This window comes from Fukomys damarensis, unplaced genomic scaffold (assembly GCF_012274545.1).
Source record: "Fukomys damarensis isolate Sample0158 unplaced genomic scaffold, DMR_v1.0_HiC HiC_scaffold_2, whole genome shotgun sequence".
Lineage (NCBI taxonomy): Eukaryota > Metazoa > Chordata > Mammalia > Rodentia > Bathyergidae > Fukomys > Fukomys damarensis.
In genome coordinates this window covers 22,907,976-22,921,335 of record NW_022900914.1, presented here as the reverse complement: position 1 = coordinate 22,921,335, position 13,360 = coordinate 22,907,976, and the positions used below count along the sequence as shown (strand labels likewise).

Sequence of the window (13,360 nt, the reverse complement as noted above, 5' to 3'; positions counted from 1 at the left end):
TGAGAGCCAAGTTTTATATGTAGCTACTGATGAGAAAAATTGTCCGGAATGAACAAGTGAATATCAATTATAGTGATTTCAAAAATTAAAGTACAGCATAATAAAGGTTTTAAAGAGGAAAAATGTGATAGTACCCGTATTTCCTTAATTCCAAATGAAAAGAAATAGCAAGGCTAAAAATGATATACATTAAAAATTTTAGTTTCATTTCAAATTAACATAAGAAAGTAATAATAGAGGAAAAGCTTCTAATATGGAGGAAAAGTAAAAGAAATCAGCAAATAAGTATTTTATTCTAGTCTCAAACTAATATATGACATTTTATTTGTAAAAACTGACAAATATTTAAGCAAAATAAGAAGCAAGAAATAGTCTGTAATTATCCCTTTAGGAATAGCCTTCTGGGGCACTTTCTTGATCAGCAAACAAAAGAATTTTGGGGACAATAATCACATGAGATAATATTAGCACATAAAGTAAAATGAAATTTAAAAATTTAAGCAGTACCTTTTATCAATGCCAAATGCCAACTGGTTGATAATGCCACGGATTTTTAGTAATAGAGCTTCTGATTTACTGGTAAACTTTACAAAACAAAAACAAAAACATAAAATGAGACAAAATTCAGGAGAATAAGTTATATGCTTTGCTTTCCAATCAACAAGTTAAATAAAAATGACCTTGAACAAGGACGATTGCAGAAAGAATTATGACTTATTTGCCCAACAAATACAATGAGTAGACAAAATAAAACCTGAGCAAAGACATTTTGGCAAGTTTAACTCATTCTTCAAACATCACGAGAATACGATGTGGAAAAGACTTTGTGCAAGAATCATTTGAGCAATGCAAATGGATTATAATCATGGTCAAAGAATTTTTTTAAATGTATAGTTTTACATATGCTTATGATGTGCAGGTGTGTGCATGTGTGTATGTAAACATACTTAGTATGGTTTAAAGGAACAATTCCCAAAATTGGTTTGGCTAGAAAATAAGAGGCATATATCAAAAATAACTTTTACATCCAAGGACATATTGCTGCCTTCAAACCAGTGAATACGGGAGCTGCAGACTGGCTCACTGCTGACACTCACTAACATTATTTGACTTCTTTCGAATTACCTTTGAAGCTTGAAAAATTAAGGTATTGTATACTCTCATTGGTAGAATATTACTAGACAAACCACAACATGAACACTTTTGTAGGTATTAATAATTAAGCTCTGACATCAGGTGAAAAGTTTAGGCTATCCTACAGATTTTTTTGTGTGCGTTTGTGGTACAGGAGATTGAACTCAGGGCCTTTGCACAGAGCTACACACCCATCCCTTTTTATTTTATTTTATTATTTTGTTTAGATGGGGTCTGGCTAGATTGCACAGGCTGGACTCAAACTTGTGATTCTCCTGCTTTAACCTCCCCAGTTGCTGAAATTACAGGCTTGTACCTGGCTCATGGAACAAATATTTTACATTGAGATGTGATTTTTGAAGATACCAAGTCATTCAGAGCCAAATCAGAATGACTAACATGTACAGAAGTAAAAAAAAAAACCCAATCAAACTGAAATGAAATATAAAATAAAGCAAAGATATTAATTTCCTGGTTCCAACTGCAATTCCACAAGATAAGCTTCGTTCTGGACTAAGAAAGAACAGGCTCCCAGAGACAGTATCCAAAGAAGAACACTGTAAATATTTAAGACCTGATACATTTATTTTAAAAAAAAGCAATGAAATAATTTTGATGCTTCTAATAAATGTTTTAAAATGTACACAGAAAACTTTCATTGAATTAAAAATTACCCCACTTAATTATATCTCTATACTCATTATGATTAATATTAATTATATTCTTAATTTAAATTTTATATAATTCGATTTTTCAAAAGTTTATTTAATTATTTTTGTGGTGTGGGAATTGAACCCAGGGTCTCACAAAGCTAGGCAAGTGCTCTACCACTGAGCTACATCCTCAGCACTTAAAAAAATTTCTTTACTCTGGCCAGGGATTTAGCTCAGTGGCACTGCTGCCTGCCTTGCAAGTGCAATGTCCTGAGTTCAATCCCCTATACCAAAAAATAAAAATAAAAAATAAAGAAATTTTACTCTGAGGTAGGACTTCACTAAGTTGCCTAGGCTGGCCTCAAGTTTGTGATCCTCTTGCCTCAGTCTCCTGAGTAGCTAGATAATTGTGTTAAATGTATTTATTTTATTATATGTGATAGGAAAAAGAACCTAATCACAAATATATTTCTTAGAACATGGGGTTGAATGAACATTAGAGATTTTCTAACCCAACTCCCATCTCTTCAATCCATCACTTTGAAAACAGCCTTCACATACAGTTGTAGACATCTTGCTGGAACAAACTCAGGGCCTAGGTACTCAGTATTTCCCAATGCAACTCATTCCACATTCAGACAATAATAATATTAGAAAGTTTTTCCTAAATTATCTCTGTTGAGACTTTTCAAAATAAAGAATATTTTTCTAAAGTACTCTGTCAACCTAATATATAAATAAATGGAATTCAAACATAAAAGGCAATGAGCTTAAGAAAATACACAATGAAATTTATCTTAAAAAAGTATAAAATTTGAAGATATATATTATGGACAGTGTTTCCAGTTGTAATATTCTAGCCATGAAGGCAAGGGCTGGACCATGGTGTCTCCCAGGTTTCTCTGATTTGGAGGAAAAGAAACCATTAAATAATTATTCAAATGTGAAGGAAGCATTTTTAAAATAAAAATCCTTTCATATATATTATTTAAAGGATACCCAGTAAACTTAGTCCTTTCATGGGAGCTAATGATAACAATAACTGCAATAAGCAACATGTATTACTACTTGTTTTGGGCCCTTGTGCTAAGTGTTGCACATGTACTCCCTGTTAAACCTCACCAGAATCCCAGGAATAAATTATTATTTTTATCCATTTTAGCCAAGAGGAGAATTGACTTAAGTGACTTGCCTAAAATCACAGGCCAGTACATTTGAAGGCAGGAAGCATTACAACAGAGTTCATGTTTTTAACCTCTGCAACAAACTGCACTTTTTTAGAGTCAACAAAGAACATGAACCCAGGCAGGGTCTTGCACATGCTGGGCAAGCACATTGCAACTGAGCCACAATCCAGCCCCAGATGAAGTTTTTTTTTTTTTTTTTTTCTTTCCGGTTCCGGGGATTGAACTTGGGTCCTTGCACTTGCAAGGCAGGTAGGTCACCGAACTGCTGAGCTAAATCCCAGGCCCCAGATGAAGTCTTAACGGGAAACTCGAAGTGAATAAACACGGAGTCACTTTATCTCCATAAATCTGATTGGGCTTTATGGACATGAAGATTTTACAACTCTGCTCTTAAGAAAGGGGAGGTGACCCAGCAGACTGTGGTCCATATATACAGTATCCTGCACTCTGTAAGAAGAGGTCTTTGGTAGTGGGAAGAGAAAGGAGGGGATGAAGTGCATTACTAAAAGCATTTATTATTCACAGTCACGCATCAAGTTGCTAATTTTTCCAAATTTGTTACTCTCCAAGCCCAAGGGATAGAAAATATACAAACCATCAATGATGCTCCATAATAATGTGCAACAAATCGAAGTGTCTTGCATATTACTGTTCTCTTCTCAGAGTCAAAATCCTAGAGAAATGTTATAGAAAAACAAAAAATAAGGGGAGAAAACTAAAGATCTGTAGCAGCAAGAAGCAAATTAAATGTAGAAACAGATTCTTTCTTATTATTTAAAATCCACCCAGAGGAGTAGGATCCCATCACCCTGATATTTGTTTCTACAGAGACTGAACAAGAGCTTCAGCCTTTTAGAGCTACAGCTAACAGATCTTTTCTTTGTTTAAACACTTAGCTCAATAGAATTCAGAGAGACGCACACATTTTATAGTGTGGAATACCCTAAGGATTCTCTGACAAGCAAAGATAAGAAGAAACTAATTTTCTACATTCTTCAATTTAAAAGTTGGGAAGTAAGTTCTATCCCTCAGTGGTTAAAGGTTCATTTTCTTAATCTTCTGTTTTATCCCCATTCTGACCACTGTATTTATTTTCTTAACCAATTTTCTTTGTTTCAAGTATATCTTTGTTGCCAAAACTCTTAAGATGTGTGACTCCTTACCCATCCCTTCCAGAACGATTTTTATTTTATCACTATTTTCATACCTCCCCTGTAGCACAGCTGTGCCCATCCAACAAACTTAGCTAAAGTGGAAGAGCTTACCTGAAAAATATCATATTTACTTCCAATTATGACCAGAGGCACCGGAAATGGGTCAATTAATTCACGATCCTGTTAATAGAGGTATTTCATTGATTATAATTGTTTATCACTATGTGGCTCTGTAATTTGTTTACTTCCAAGAATATACCACTTTAAGTCCCTTGTTGGCTTATAATAGAATTTGCTCCAACATTAACTTTCATTTACCAAGCTATATTTCTTCAGAATAAGACTAGAAATGGCAGTTCCCTACATTATTGATATTTACTCTTTTCCTTGGTCAGCCCTTTTATTTTCTCATACAGCATATCATCTTTCAGGATTTTTTTTCTATTTTAGGTTAACTGTTGCAATAGCATGGGCAATATAAAATGTTGCTCTTAGTTTTCTAGATGATGACTTTAACAGCTGCATTTAAAGAACTTGTTACTATCACAGCTACTTTATAATTAGTTGTCTAATGATCCAGAGATATTGAATATGTGACAGACACCAAATGAACATAATATAGTGACACTGAAAGCTTTGAAACTGTACTCCTTGCTTAAATTCGTAGCTTCATCTAGTCTTTGCCAGATGACTTTTGTATAGTATGGCTTTTTATCTTCATTTTACAGAGATTATAAAATCAGTATCAAACTATGATTTCTAAATGCCCATTAAATGATGAATGGATAAAAAAATAAAATTCTATTTCTTTTGACTGGGGTAATATGCCATAACAATCACAGTAGATGTCTAACAAGAAGACATGAGAAATCTTTTTCCTTGTTTTGCTCTTACTGAAGTTTTATTCAATTGCTATAATTTTCCAGTGAATAGGTTCATCTACATCAAGTGAATGTCAAGTCATGCATAAATAAAAATCTAAAGAAGTTATTTGTGACGTTATCTTAACTATGTACCAGGTTGAGGGTTGCAGGAATAGGACCAACAGTAACTCACTGGATGGTCCTTCTGGATGTTACTCCATATCTTCTGTCGCATTTCAGAAGCTGCTTTAGAATTTGTCCTTCCCAGTTTCATTATCACTTTATCTACATGGCTTCTTGTGGCTTGCAACAGATTTTCCATGGTTGGCCAAAGGTCATTAGGTTTTGAAAGATCCAAAACAAGAACAATAGAAAATGTCCTAAAGAAATAAAAACACCAGCCCCCACAAAAAAACCTCAAAATAATGACCATTTTGAAACACAGAGTAATGAAATTAATCCAAGGATAACATTAGAGTTTAAGAGAATTTAAAGAAACCACAGCATTATTCTAAGATTTTAAAAAGACAAAGTTACAACCTTATCTATTCAAATGCTTTTCTCTGATAATATTTCAGTACTACAATCCATAATGTAACTGAAGTTTCTGTTTGAACTAAAAACAATCCAGTTTAAATAAGCAAGCATTTGGGTCCAACAGTGCTATGATTATATCTAATTTTATCATGTTCTCCAAAGAAAGGAAGCAAAAATATTAATAAGAATGGCAGGACCAATATAACACGATATACTGGCCTTAATAGGAAACTATCCAACTTATTTAATCTTTACAACAATCTTTTCTATAAGATGTTATGATGTCTATTTTATGAAACTGAAGACTGATCACAGACTTATATAATTAGTAAGCTATAGGGCTAGTGTTTAGATCCAAAGTTACACATCTCTCTTCTATACCATTCTGTCTCCCTAAAGCATGCCTATGACTACCAGATAGCTATGCCATGTCCACCAGCACACCCATTTGTACTATGTTTATGCACATCAAACATATATCTTCACTCAGCAAAAAAAAAAAAACAAACAACTTTTAAAAATGGTCAGAGGACTCAAATATATATTTTTCCAAAGAAGATATACAGATGGTCTGTAAGTACATGAAAGATGTTTAACCTCAGTAATTATTAGGGAACTGTAATCCAAAACCACAAGGAAAGTATCCCCTCCTCTTGGCCATTAAAAAGGCTAGAAGGAATAAAAATGCTAGAAAATAATATGAATTGCTGAGGACAATAAGCCCCTTGTATGTTCCTGGTGGGAATACAAAATGGTATGGATGCTGTGGAAAACAGCACGGCAGTTCCTCAAGAAATTAAACAGAATTACCGTATCTACTTCTAGGTCCACACCCCCAATTGGGAAGGTGGGATTTGAACAGCTATGTGTATACCAACATGCTTAGTAACATTACTTATAATAGTCAAAAGGCAGAAACAGGCCAACTGTCCATGGATGGGTTAATGGATAAACAAAATGTAGTATGTATATGTACCAGAATATTAGCCTTACAAAGGAAGGAATTTTGAACATGCTACAACCTGGATGTATCTAAAGACATTATGCTAAGTGAAAGAAACCACAGACAAAAGGTAGATAGTATATGGTCTCATGTATTAAGGTACTCGAGTGGTCAAATTCAGAGTTTGAGAGTAGAACGACGGCTGCAGGAATCAGAGGAGGGTACAGGAAGCTACTTTTTAATAGAGAGCTTCAGTTTGGGAAGATGAAAAAGTTCTGTAGCTGGACAGTGGTGATGGCTGCACAACAATGTGAATATACAAAATAGCACTCAGTGGTACACTTAAAAATGAGACAATAATAAATTGTATTTTATATGTAATTTTCCACAAAAAACAAATATACATAAATCTAGAAATATTTTAGAAAATGGTCATAACAAGTAGGTAGAAGCATAATCATGGGTCAACATGTTTTTGATCAACAGGGCAAACATTCTGCTAATAGACATAGTAAAAAATTATATGTTATTTAGTTATTTTGTTTAGGTCAAGCAAAGCTGCTGTTTTGTGTAATTTATACAAAACAGTAAATAAATTCTGTACTGTTGGTCTAAATTTAGAAAATAATCTTAGACATTAATTAGTTATCAAAATTTTCTATCATATTAGTATATTATTACACTCTCTAACCAAATATTTTTATGTCAGATTAATAAGCTTAGGAATAGTTTAATTATAAAATAGTAAAACAGATGTTTATTTTCAGGGCTGGGGATGTAGCTCAGTGGTGCCACACCTGCCTGGAAAGCACAAGGTCCTGAGTTCAAGTCCAGGTACCAGAAAAAAAATAGATAGATATACTTCTTAGTAGTAAAGAAACAATTTTATTTTCAGAGTTTTAGTGCAGTTATATTTTTTAAATACTATGGTTTTTAACTTTTTATTGTGGTAAAATGTAAATGACATTTCTTTTTTTTAATTTTGAGACAGAGTCTTACTAAACTGTCCAGGTTGGGCTTAAATTTGTGACCCTTCTGCCTCAGCTTCTCAGAGTGCCGAGATTACAGATATGTGCCACCACACAAGATTAAAAATAAACAAAAACTATCTCTTAAAACAGGAAATCAAACCAGAGGAAATGTTCTATTACAAATTATCCAAAAAGTCTGTGGAAATGTTCAAAGCATTTATAATTTTATGAACAGTTACTTCAAAGAAAGAAAGCATCTAATAGTTTAATAGTGTTTCACAATATACCATTTCCTCAAGTTGCTGGGCTTTGTCCAACACAAGAAAAGTATGTGTCAAACTAATTCCAGTCCAAAAAATGCTCTGAGACCCACAATTGCATTAAGAATGAATGCTTCCCACGAATCCTCTGATCACTCGACAAGCAGTCTACTTTGGGCCAGGCCTGCAGCAGCCTTTCCCTGTGTTTCCCTTAGCCAGGCTCCTCCTCTGGCCTCAAGCTGGCTCCAGCTGACCACGGTTCCAGGGAAAGGCAGGCTGAGACCTCACAAAGTAGTAAAAAATCTGTAGAAAGAGGGGGCTTTCTAAAGAACCCAGAACTCCCACAGACCTATCAGGCCCGGATGGTCCTAGGTCTAGAGAAGGGGACTGAGGCCATGGAACAAATCAGGGCCAACAGCGGTACCAACTCATGACCCAGTTTGGAGCAGGCTCTGCGTCTTCATCCTTTCTGCTTCTGGCCAAAGTGACAGCTGGGTTTCCTTCAGCTCCTCCCCATCCTCACCAAATCTCCTCAGCCACACCACATGGAAGCACCATAGTTCCCAGGAAGCTCTGCTTGTCTCCATCACAGAGAGACAAATGAAAAACTGTGCTGCTAATTAAAGCCCCTGTTTCTGAGAACTAATATCATAGGGAAAGGATGGACAGCAAGATATAAATGTACATATAAAATGTGCCAAATTTGTTTAAAGTCTATTTACAAACACTAAAAGGACTGGAAGACAGCCCAACATTTTAATAGTTTTGACGTTATTCTGGGTGTTTTTACTTTCTTTGTATTTTCAGTAATTCTCTGTTTTATGAGCATGTAATCAATAAAATAAATTATATTTCACTAGAAGAAAAAAAATCTGTGGACAAATAAAGCCAACATTATCTGCAACCAGCTAGCTCGGGAAAAAAACTTATTCTGCTAACAAGAAATAATTCTATATACTAAGGATCTCAATGCCTGAAATGTAATAAACATTTGCCAAATCCTTTGTCTCTGGTTCAGGGAGCAGCAATGGTTTCTGTTAATCTCTGACAAGGATAAGATCCTTCAGAGTTTAAAATTTGTGTTTTTCTTGGCCAAGATCGGTTCCCAGGAACATTGTGAGAAATGTCACAATTTTCCACATCTGATTTGGCCAACATGTGGGTGTCACTGTCAGGAAAACATCCCAAAGGGTTTGAGGTTTTCTTCTAGGTTCCAGTTCTTTATGGTCAGCAGAGAAGCTTTCTTTCTTTTCCAATACATGGTCTTCCTTGGATGAAACTCAATGATGTTAAGTCACATGAAATTCAAAGGTAAACATTATCCTTCTGAAGAAAAAACTCACACTGAGATGGGCAGTGCAAAGAATTAACTTTCCAAATTTATTTTTGCGAATGAATTCATCACCCAAGTATTTTTTTGACTTTTTTTTTCGTTATTGTGAACAGGCTTGCAAAGTATGTCACTAGTGGGAATGCCAGCCCTGGTTCTTTCAAAGCCTCTTTGGAAACATTACAGTTCCAACCCACACAAAGGAAGTGGTCATGAACCTTTAGCACCATCAAACTGTCACCTGAAGTTAGGACTCACAAAAGCCTACATATAGTCACCCTGTGGCTACTACTTATAGCTTTTCTGACCTGGGCTTACTTACCGCAAAGTGTCACTTGTGATTGGTATGCCGATTAAGTCCAATAAAGAGGTTCCTCCACCTAGTTCCCAAAAATGAGCAATATCTTTTGGCTGAAAAAAAAAGGTTCCTTTTAATTTAAATTTTTTATTTTATTTTTTCCGGTACTGGGGATTGAACTCAGGACCTTGTGCTTGCAAGGAAGGTACAGTGCCAATGAGCTAAATCCCTGGCCCTGAAATTTTTATTTTTAAAATTTTAAGCGCTACTTACACCTATTAGCACCTGCCAGTAATAATTCTAGGTACAAAATACTGCAATCCTCAATCAGCTCCTATTCCACAGAACAAAGATGGAACATTAAGATACACTGTCTACCGTGTAAAGAAGTCGCCAATTCTGGTAATACCCTAGTAGAAGACATACACAGGGCTCCAGTTCTGCAAATATCACATGTAAAATACACTTACATTTTAATAAAATGAACCACTTGAACATATTTGGTGTTCTAGATAGAGATAAAACAGTCCAGTACGATATATCCTGGTTTAGGAAGACAAAAGCTCACAAGATAAATTACATATACAGTTATGATATGAGGAAAAGGGGAAAAATGGTAGCAATCTGGGCTGCAGAGCAAAAGTCAAAGCAGGTAATCCATGCTTGATTCCCGTGGCCATCTGACAGACTCCTCTGCCAGGGCAAGGTGTAGGTGGGGGGACACGCTGAGGCTGACTGCTGTTCTCCTCCGACCTTAAACTGACAGAAGATGGGCAGGGCTGGACAGCCAAGTCATTTAGGAATAAGACCCGCCATTCCATGAATGCCTTACTAGACTGCAAACTAATGGAATCTCTGCCTCTAGTCTGATGGTGAAAAGCTGTTAGGCCACCAAAATTACATAACGATCTAACAAAGTGCTTCTGCTTTGAACTCTTAGGGAATACTGAATCTGAGAAAGACATAAAGTTTCCAGAATAAATTTATTTATTTGTTTGTTTGTTTTTTTGAGACAGGGTCTCACTATGTAGTTGAGACTGACATGAAACTATGTAGCCCAGGCTGGTCTCGAACACACAGTGATCCTCCTGCCTCAGCCTCCCAAGTGCTGGGATTATGAGCATGAGCCACCACACCCAGCTCAGAATAAATTTTAAAAGTCCCACTCAATGATATATAGTTTAAGAAAAAAATGGGCCAGGGATTTAGCTCAGCGGTTTGGTGGCCTGCCTTGCAAGAGCAAGGACCCAAGTTCAATCCCCGGTACCAAAAAAAAAAGATATATAGTTTATTTGTTTGTTTGTTGTTGTTTTTTTTTTGAGACAGGGTCTCACCATGTAGCCGAGACTGACCTGGAACTCACTATGTAGCCCAGGCTGGTCTCGAACTCACAGTGATCCTCCTGCCTCAGCCTCCCGAGTGCTGGGATTACAGGCATGCGCCACCACACCCAGCGCTAATGATATATAGTTTAGAGAAAAAAACAAAACAGGAGAAAATGAATCCTATGAATTTTTATGTTATCTGTAACATGAACCTGTCAGATGCTCATTAAAACAAGTTTATTTATTTATATTATTGGTGAATATTAACTACAGAGAATGAGTTTCATTGTAGACATTTTCATTGCATGCATTTAACATACCTTGATCATATTCACCTCCCCTATTAACTTTCTCTTGCCTTCCTCTCCCTCCCTCCTGAACCTCTTCCTCTTTTCTGAGTCTCCCTTCAACTTTCATGTTGTCTTTTAACTTTTTTGTTTGTTTGTTTTCTTTTTTACCTTAGATTCCACATATGAGAGAGAACATGGGATACTTGTCTTTCAGTCTGGCTTTATTCTATAAAGCAAGTTTTAGATGAATATATCATTTTGCATTTTTAAAAGTTCTCACCTCATAATCTCTAACATCATTCATTATATTTGAATCATTAATGTTTGTGGGAGAAATCATCACACTGGAAAATCTTCAATTCACAATTTCATGAAAAAAGTTTTTAGAGCCTTTTTTAAAAGTTAAGCTTATGAAAACTGTTTCAAAATTTCCAGCAAAAAGGATAATCACCTTTCTAGGCTTATTACTCATGTCAAAATTCAAGTGAGTCACAAAAACAAAGTTATTCTGGATCTCAATATTATTATTACTTTTTCTTTTTAATTTCACAGTTTTAATAGCCAACTGGCTCCAGGAAACAACAGGCAGTTTTAATTTTCTTTATACATTGTCTAATGAGCAAAATTTGAAGCAGATCAATCTGTGAAAATTTGGCTTTGTTATGGTAGTAGTGGAATCCTGTGTTCTAGATTGTTCTTCCACAGAATTAATGGTAAGAAATGACTCCTTTCCACGCAAGGACTCCAGGAAAGAATCTACATAAGAATTTGCCTCTTCTACCCACCTTCCACTATTACAAGCTCTCCCTCTCCTGAATACTTTCTAACATTCCTCTGAAGAGACATGAAAGTGAAAATAATAAAATAGAGCCTGTGGTCTCAGTACTACTTTTTTTGTACTGGAAATTGAATTCAGGGACTTGTGCCTGCTATACAAGTGTTCTACATTCCCAGCCCTGTACTTTTAAAAAATGCTAATATTTTAGATTTTCAAAAGTATATTCGCATAAATACTTCAAGGGTCAAATCCATATTTTTAGCAGATTTTTAGAGACTGAAGGTAACTCTCAATATTATTCTTTTGAAACACAACAAAAGTGTAAAGTATGCCAAAGGACTGTAAGATGAAGTTGCAAAGCATTGTTATTTCAGCATTTTAAGAGGTAGAAAATGAGAAAGCTGAAATGCTTTCAGTTTGGAGTGGCTTCACATCAACTGGATCGCATTTGAGGCTTAGTAGCACACAGCTCTGAAGTGTACAACTGCATGTGCTTACTGACCATAGTCAAAATGGAAAACGTAAAACAAAGCCAGCGTCACTAATTCCTCATCAATGGCACTGCGGTATCACTATGAAGATACTCACTGTGTTGTGTCCTTTTGCTCTTCTTCCATACGTATATTCCAAAGCTAAGGTTGGTTTTGCTGGCTCATCCCTGTAAAGTAAAGGCAGATAAAAACCCACAATGGGTGGGATGAGTTTCTGATGCTATCATCTTATTCCATTCATTTTTGCTTCCTCTTAACAACATTAGGAAAGAAGTTACCTCGAGTCATAGCATTAAGGTAAAAAATTATTTTAAAAATGTATATAGAGATAAATAAATCTTTTTAAGACTGTCTTAAGAAATGCCAGCATGCTGGGAAGTTGAGGCAGAGGATGACAAGTTTGAGCCTTGTATGGGCAACTTAATTAGGCATGTTTTAAAAAAAATTTTTTAAAAAAGTTGGGTATGTAGTTCAGCGTGAAGACTCTGGGTTCAATCTCCTTACTATTAAAAAAAACAAAAACAAAGAAACAAAAACACCTGTCATAGTGATTTTAAGTGGCACCTGCAGAGATGAACAATGGCACCTCCACCGGAGCTGACAGTACCCACGACTGTGTTGGCTCAAAAGCTCTCCGTGTCTGTCTGGGCCATCGGGATAGCACTGACATCAGGCTTATGCTGCCTTCGTGTGGGGAGTTTGAAACCTAAGGAATGTCAACTTATTGAAGACTTCAATGTAAGAGTTGAATGCCATTCTCTACCTGTAATCACAGCTCAAATATGGGCATCATTAGGCTGGTGAGCATTGTGAACAAATATGTGAATAAGTCATTGGAAAATATCAAGATGATTTAATGATTACACTTTACATGGCTAGGTAAATAGTTTTATAGTACATGTTTATTTTTACATATTTAATATTTTATTGTGGTAAAATACACAAAATAAAATTTAGCATCTTAACCATTTTTAAGTGTACAGTTCAGTGGTATTGAGTATATTCACATTGTTCTGCAACCAGTCTCCAGGACTTCACGTCTTGCAAAACTGAAACTCCATACCCTAAACAACAACTCCTCACTTTCCCTCCCCACAGTCTCATTCTACTTTCTATTTCTTTTTTTTTTTTTTGGTACCAGGGATT

General features: G+C 35.5%; 1 protein-coding gene across 1 annotated transcript in view; it reads right to left on the bottom strand.

Moving 5' to 3' along the window:
* Dync2li1 (dynein cytoplasmic 2 light intermediate chain 1) overlaps positions 1–13,360 on the bottom strand; it is a 28,838-nt gene that overhangs the window by 7,305 nt on the left and 8,173 nt on the right. The window contains exons 4-9 of the mRNA XM_010611494.1: positions 12,312–12,381; positions 9,355–9,443; positions 5,185–5,371; positions 4,240–4,308; positions 3,570–3,647; positions 508–584 (exon numbers count right to left, since the gene is read on the bottom strand). Coding sequence (XP_010609796.1) covers positions 508–584; positions 3,570–3,647; positions 4,240–4,308; positions 5,185–5,371; positions 9,355–9,443; positions 12,312–12,381 — 570 coding nt within the window. The remainder of the gene's footprint in view (positions 1–507; positions 585–3,569; positions 3,648–4,239; positions 4,309–5,184; positions 5,372–9,354; positions 9,444–12,311; positions 12,382–13,360) is intronic.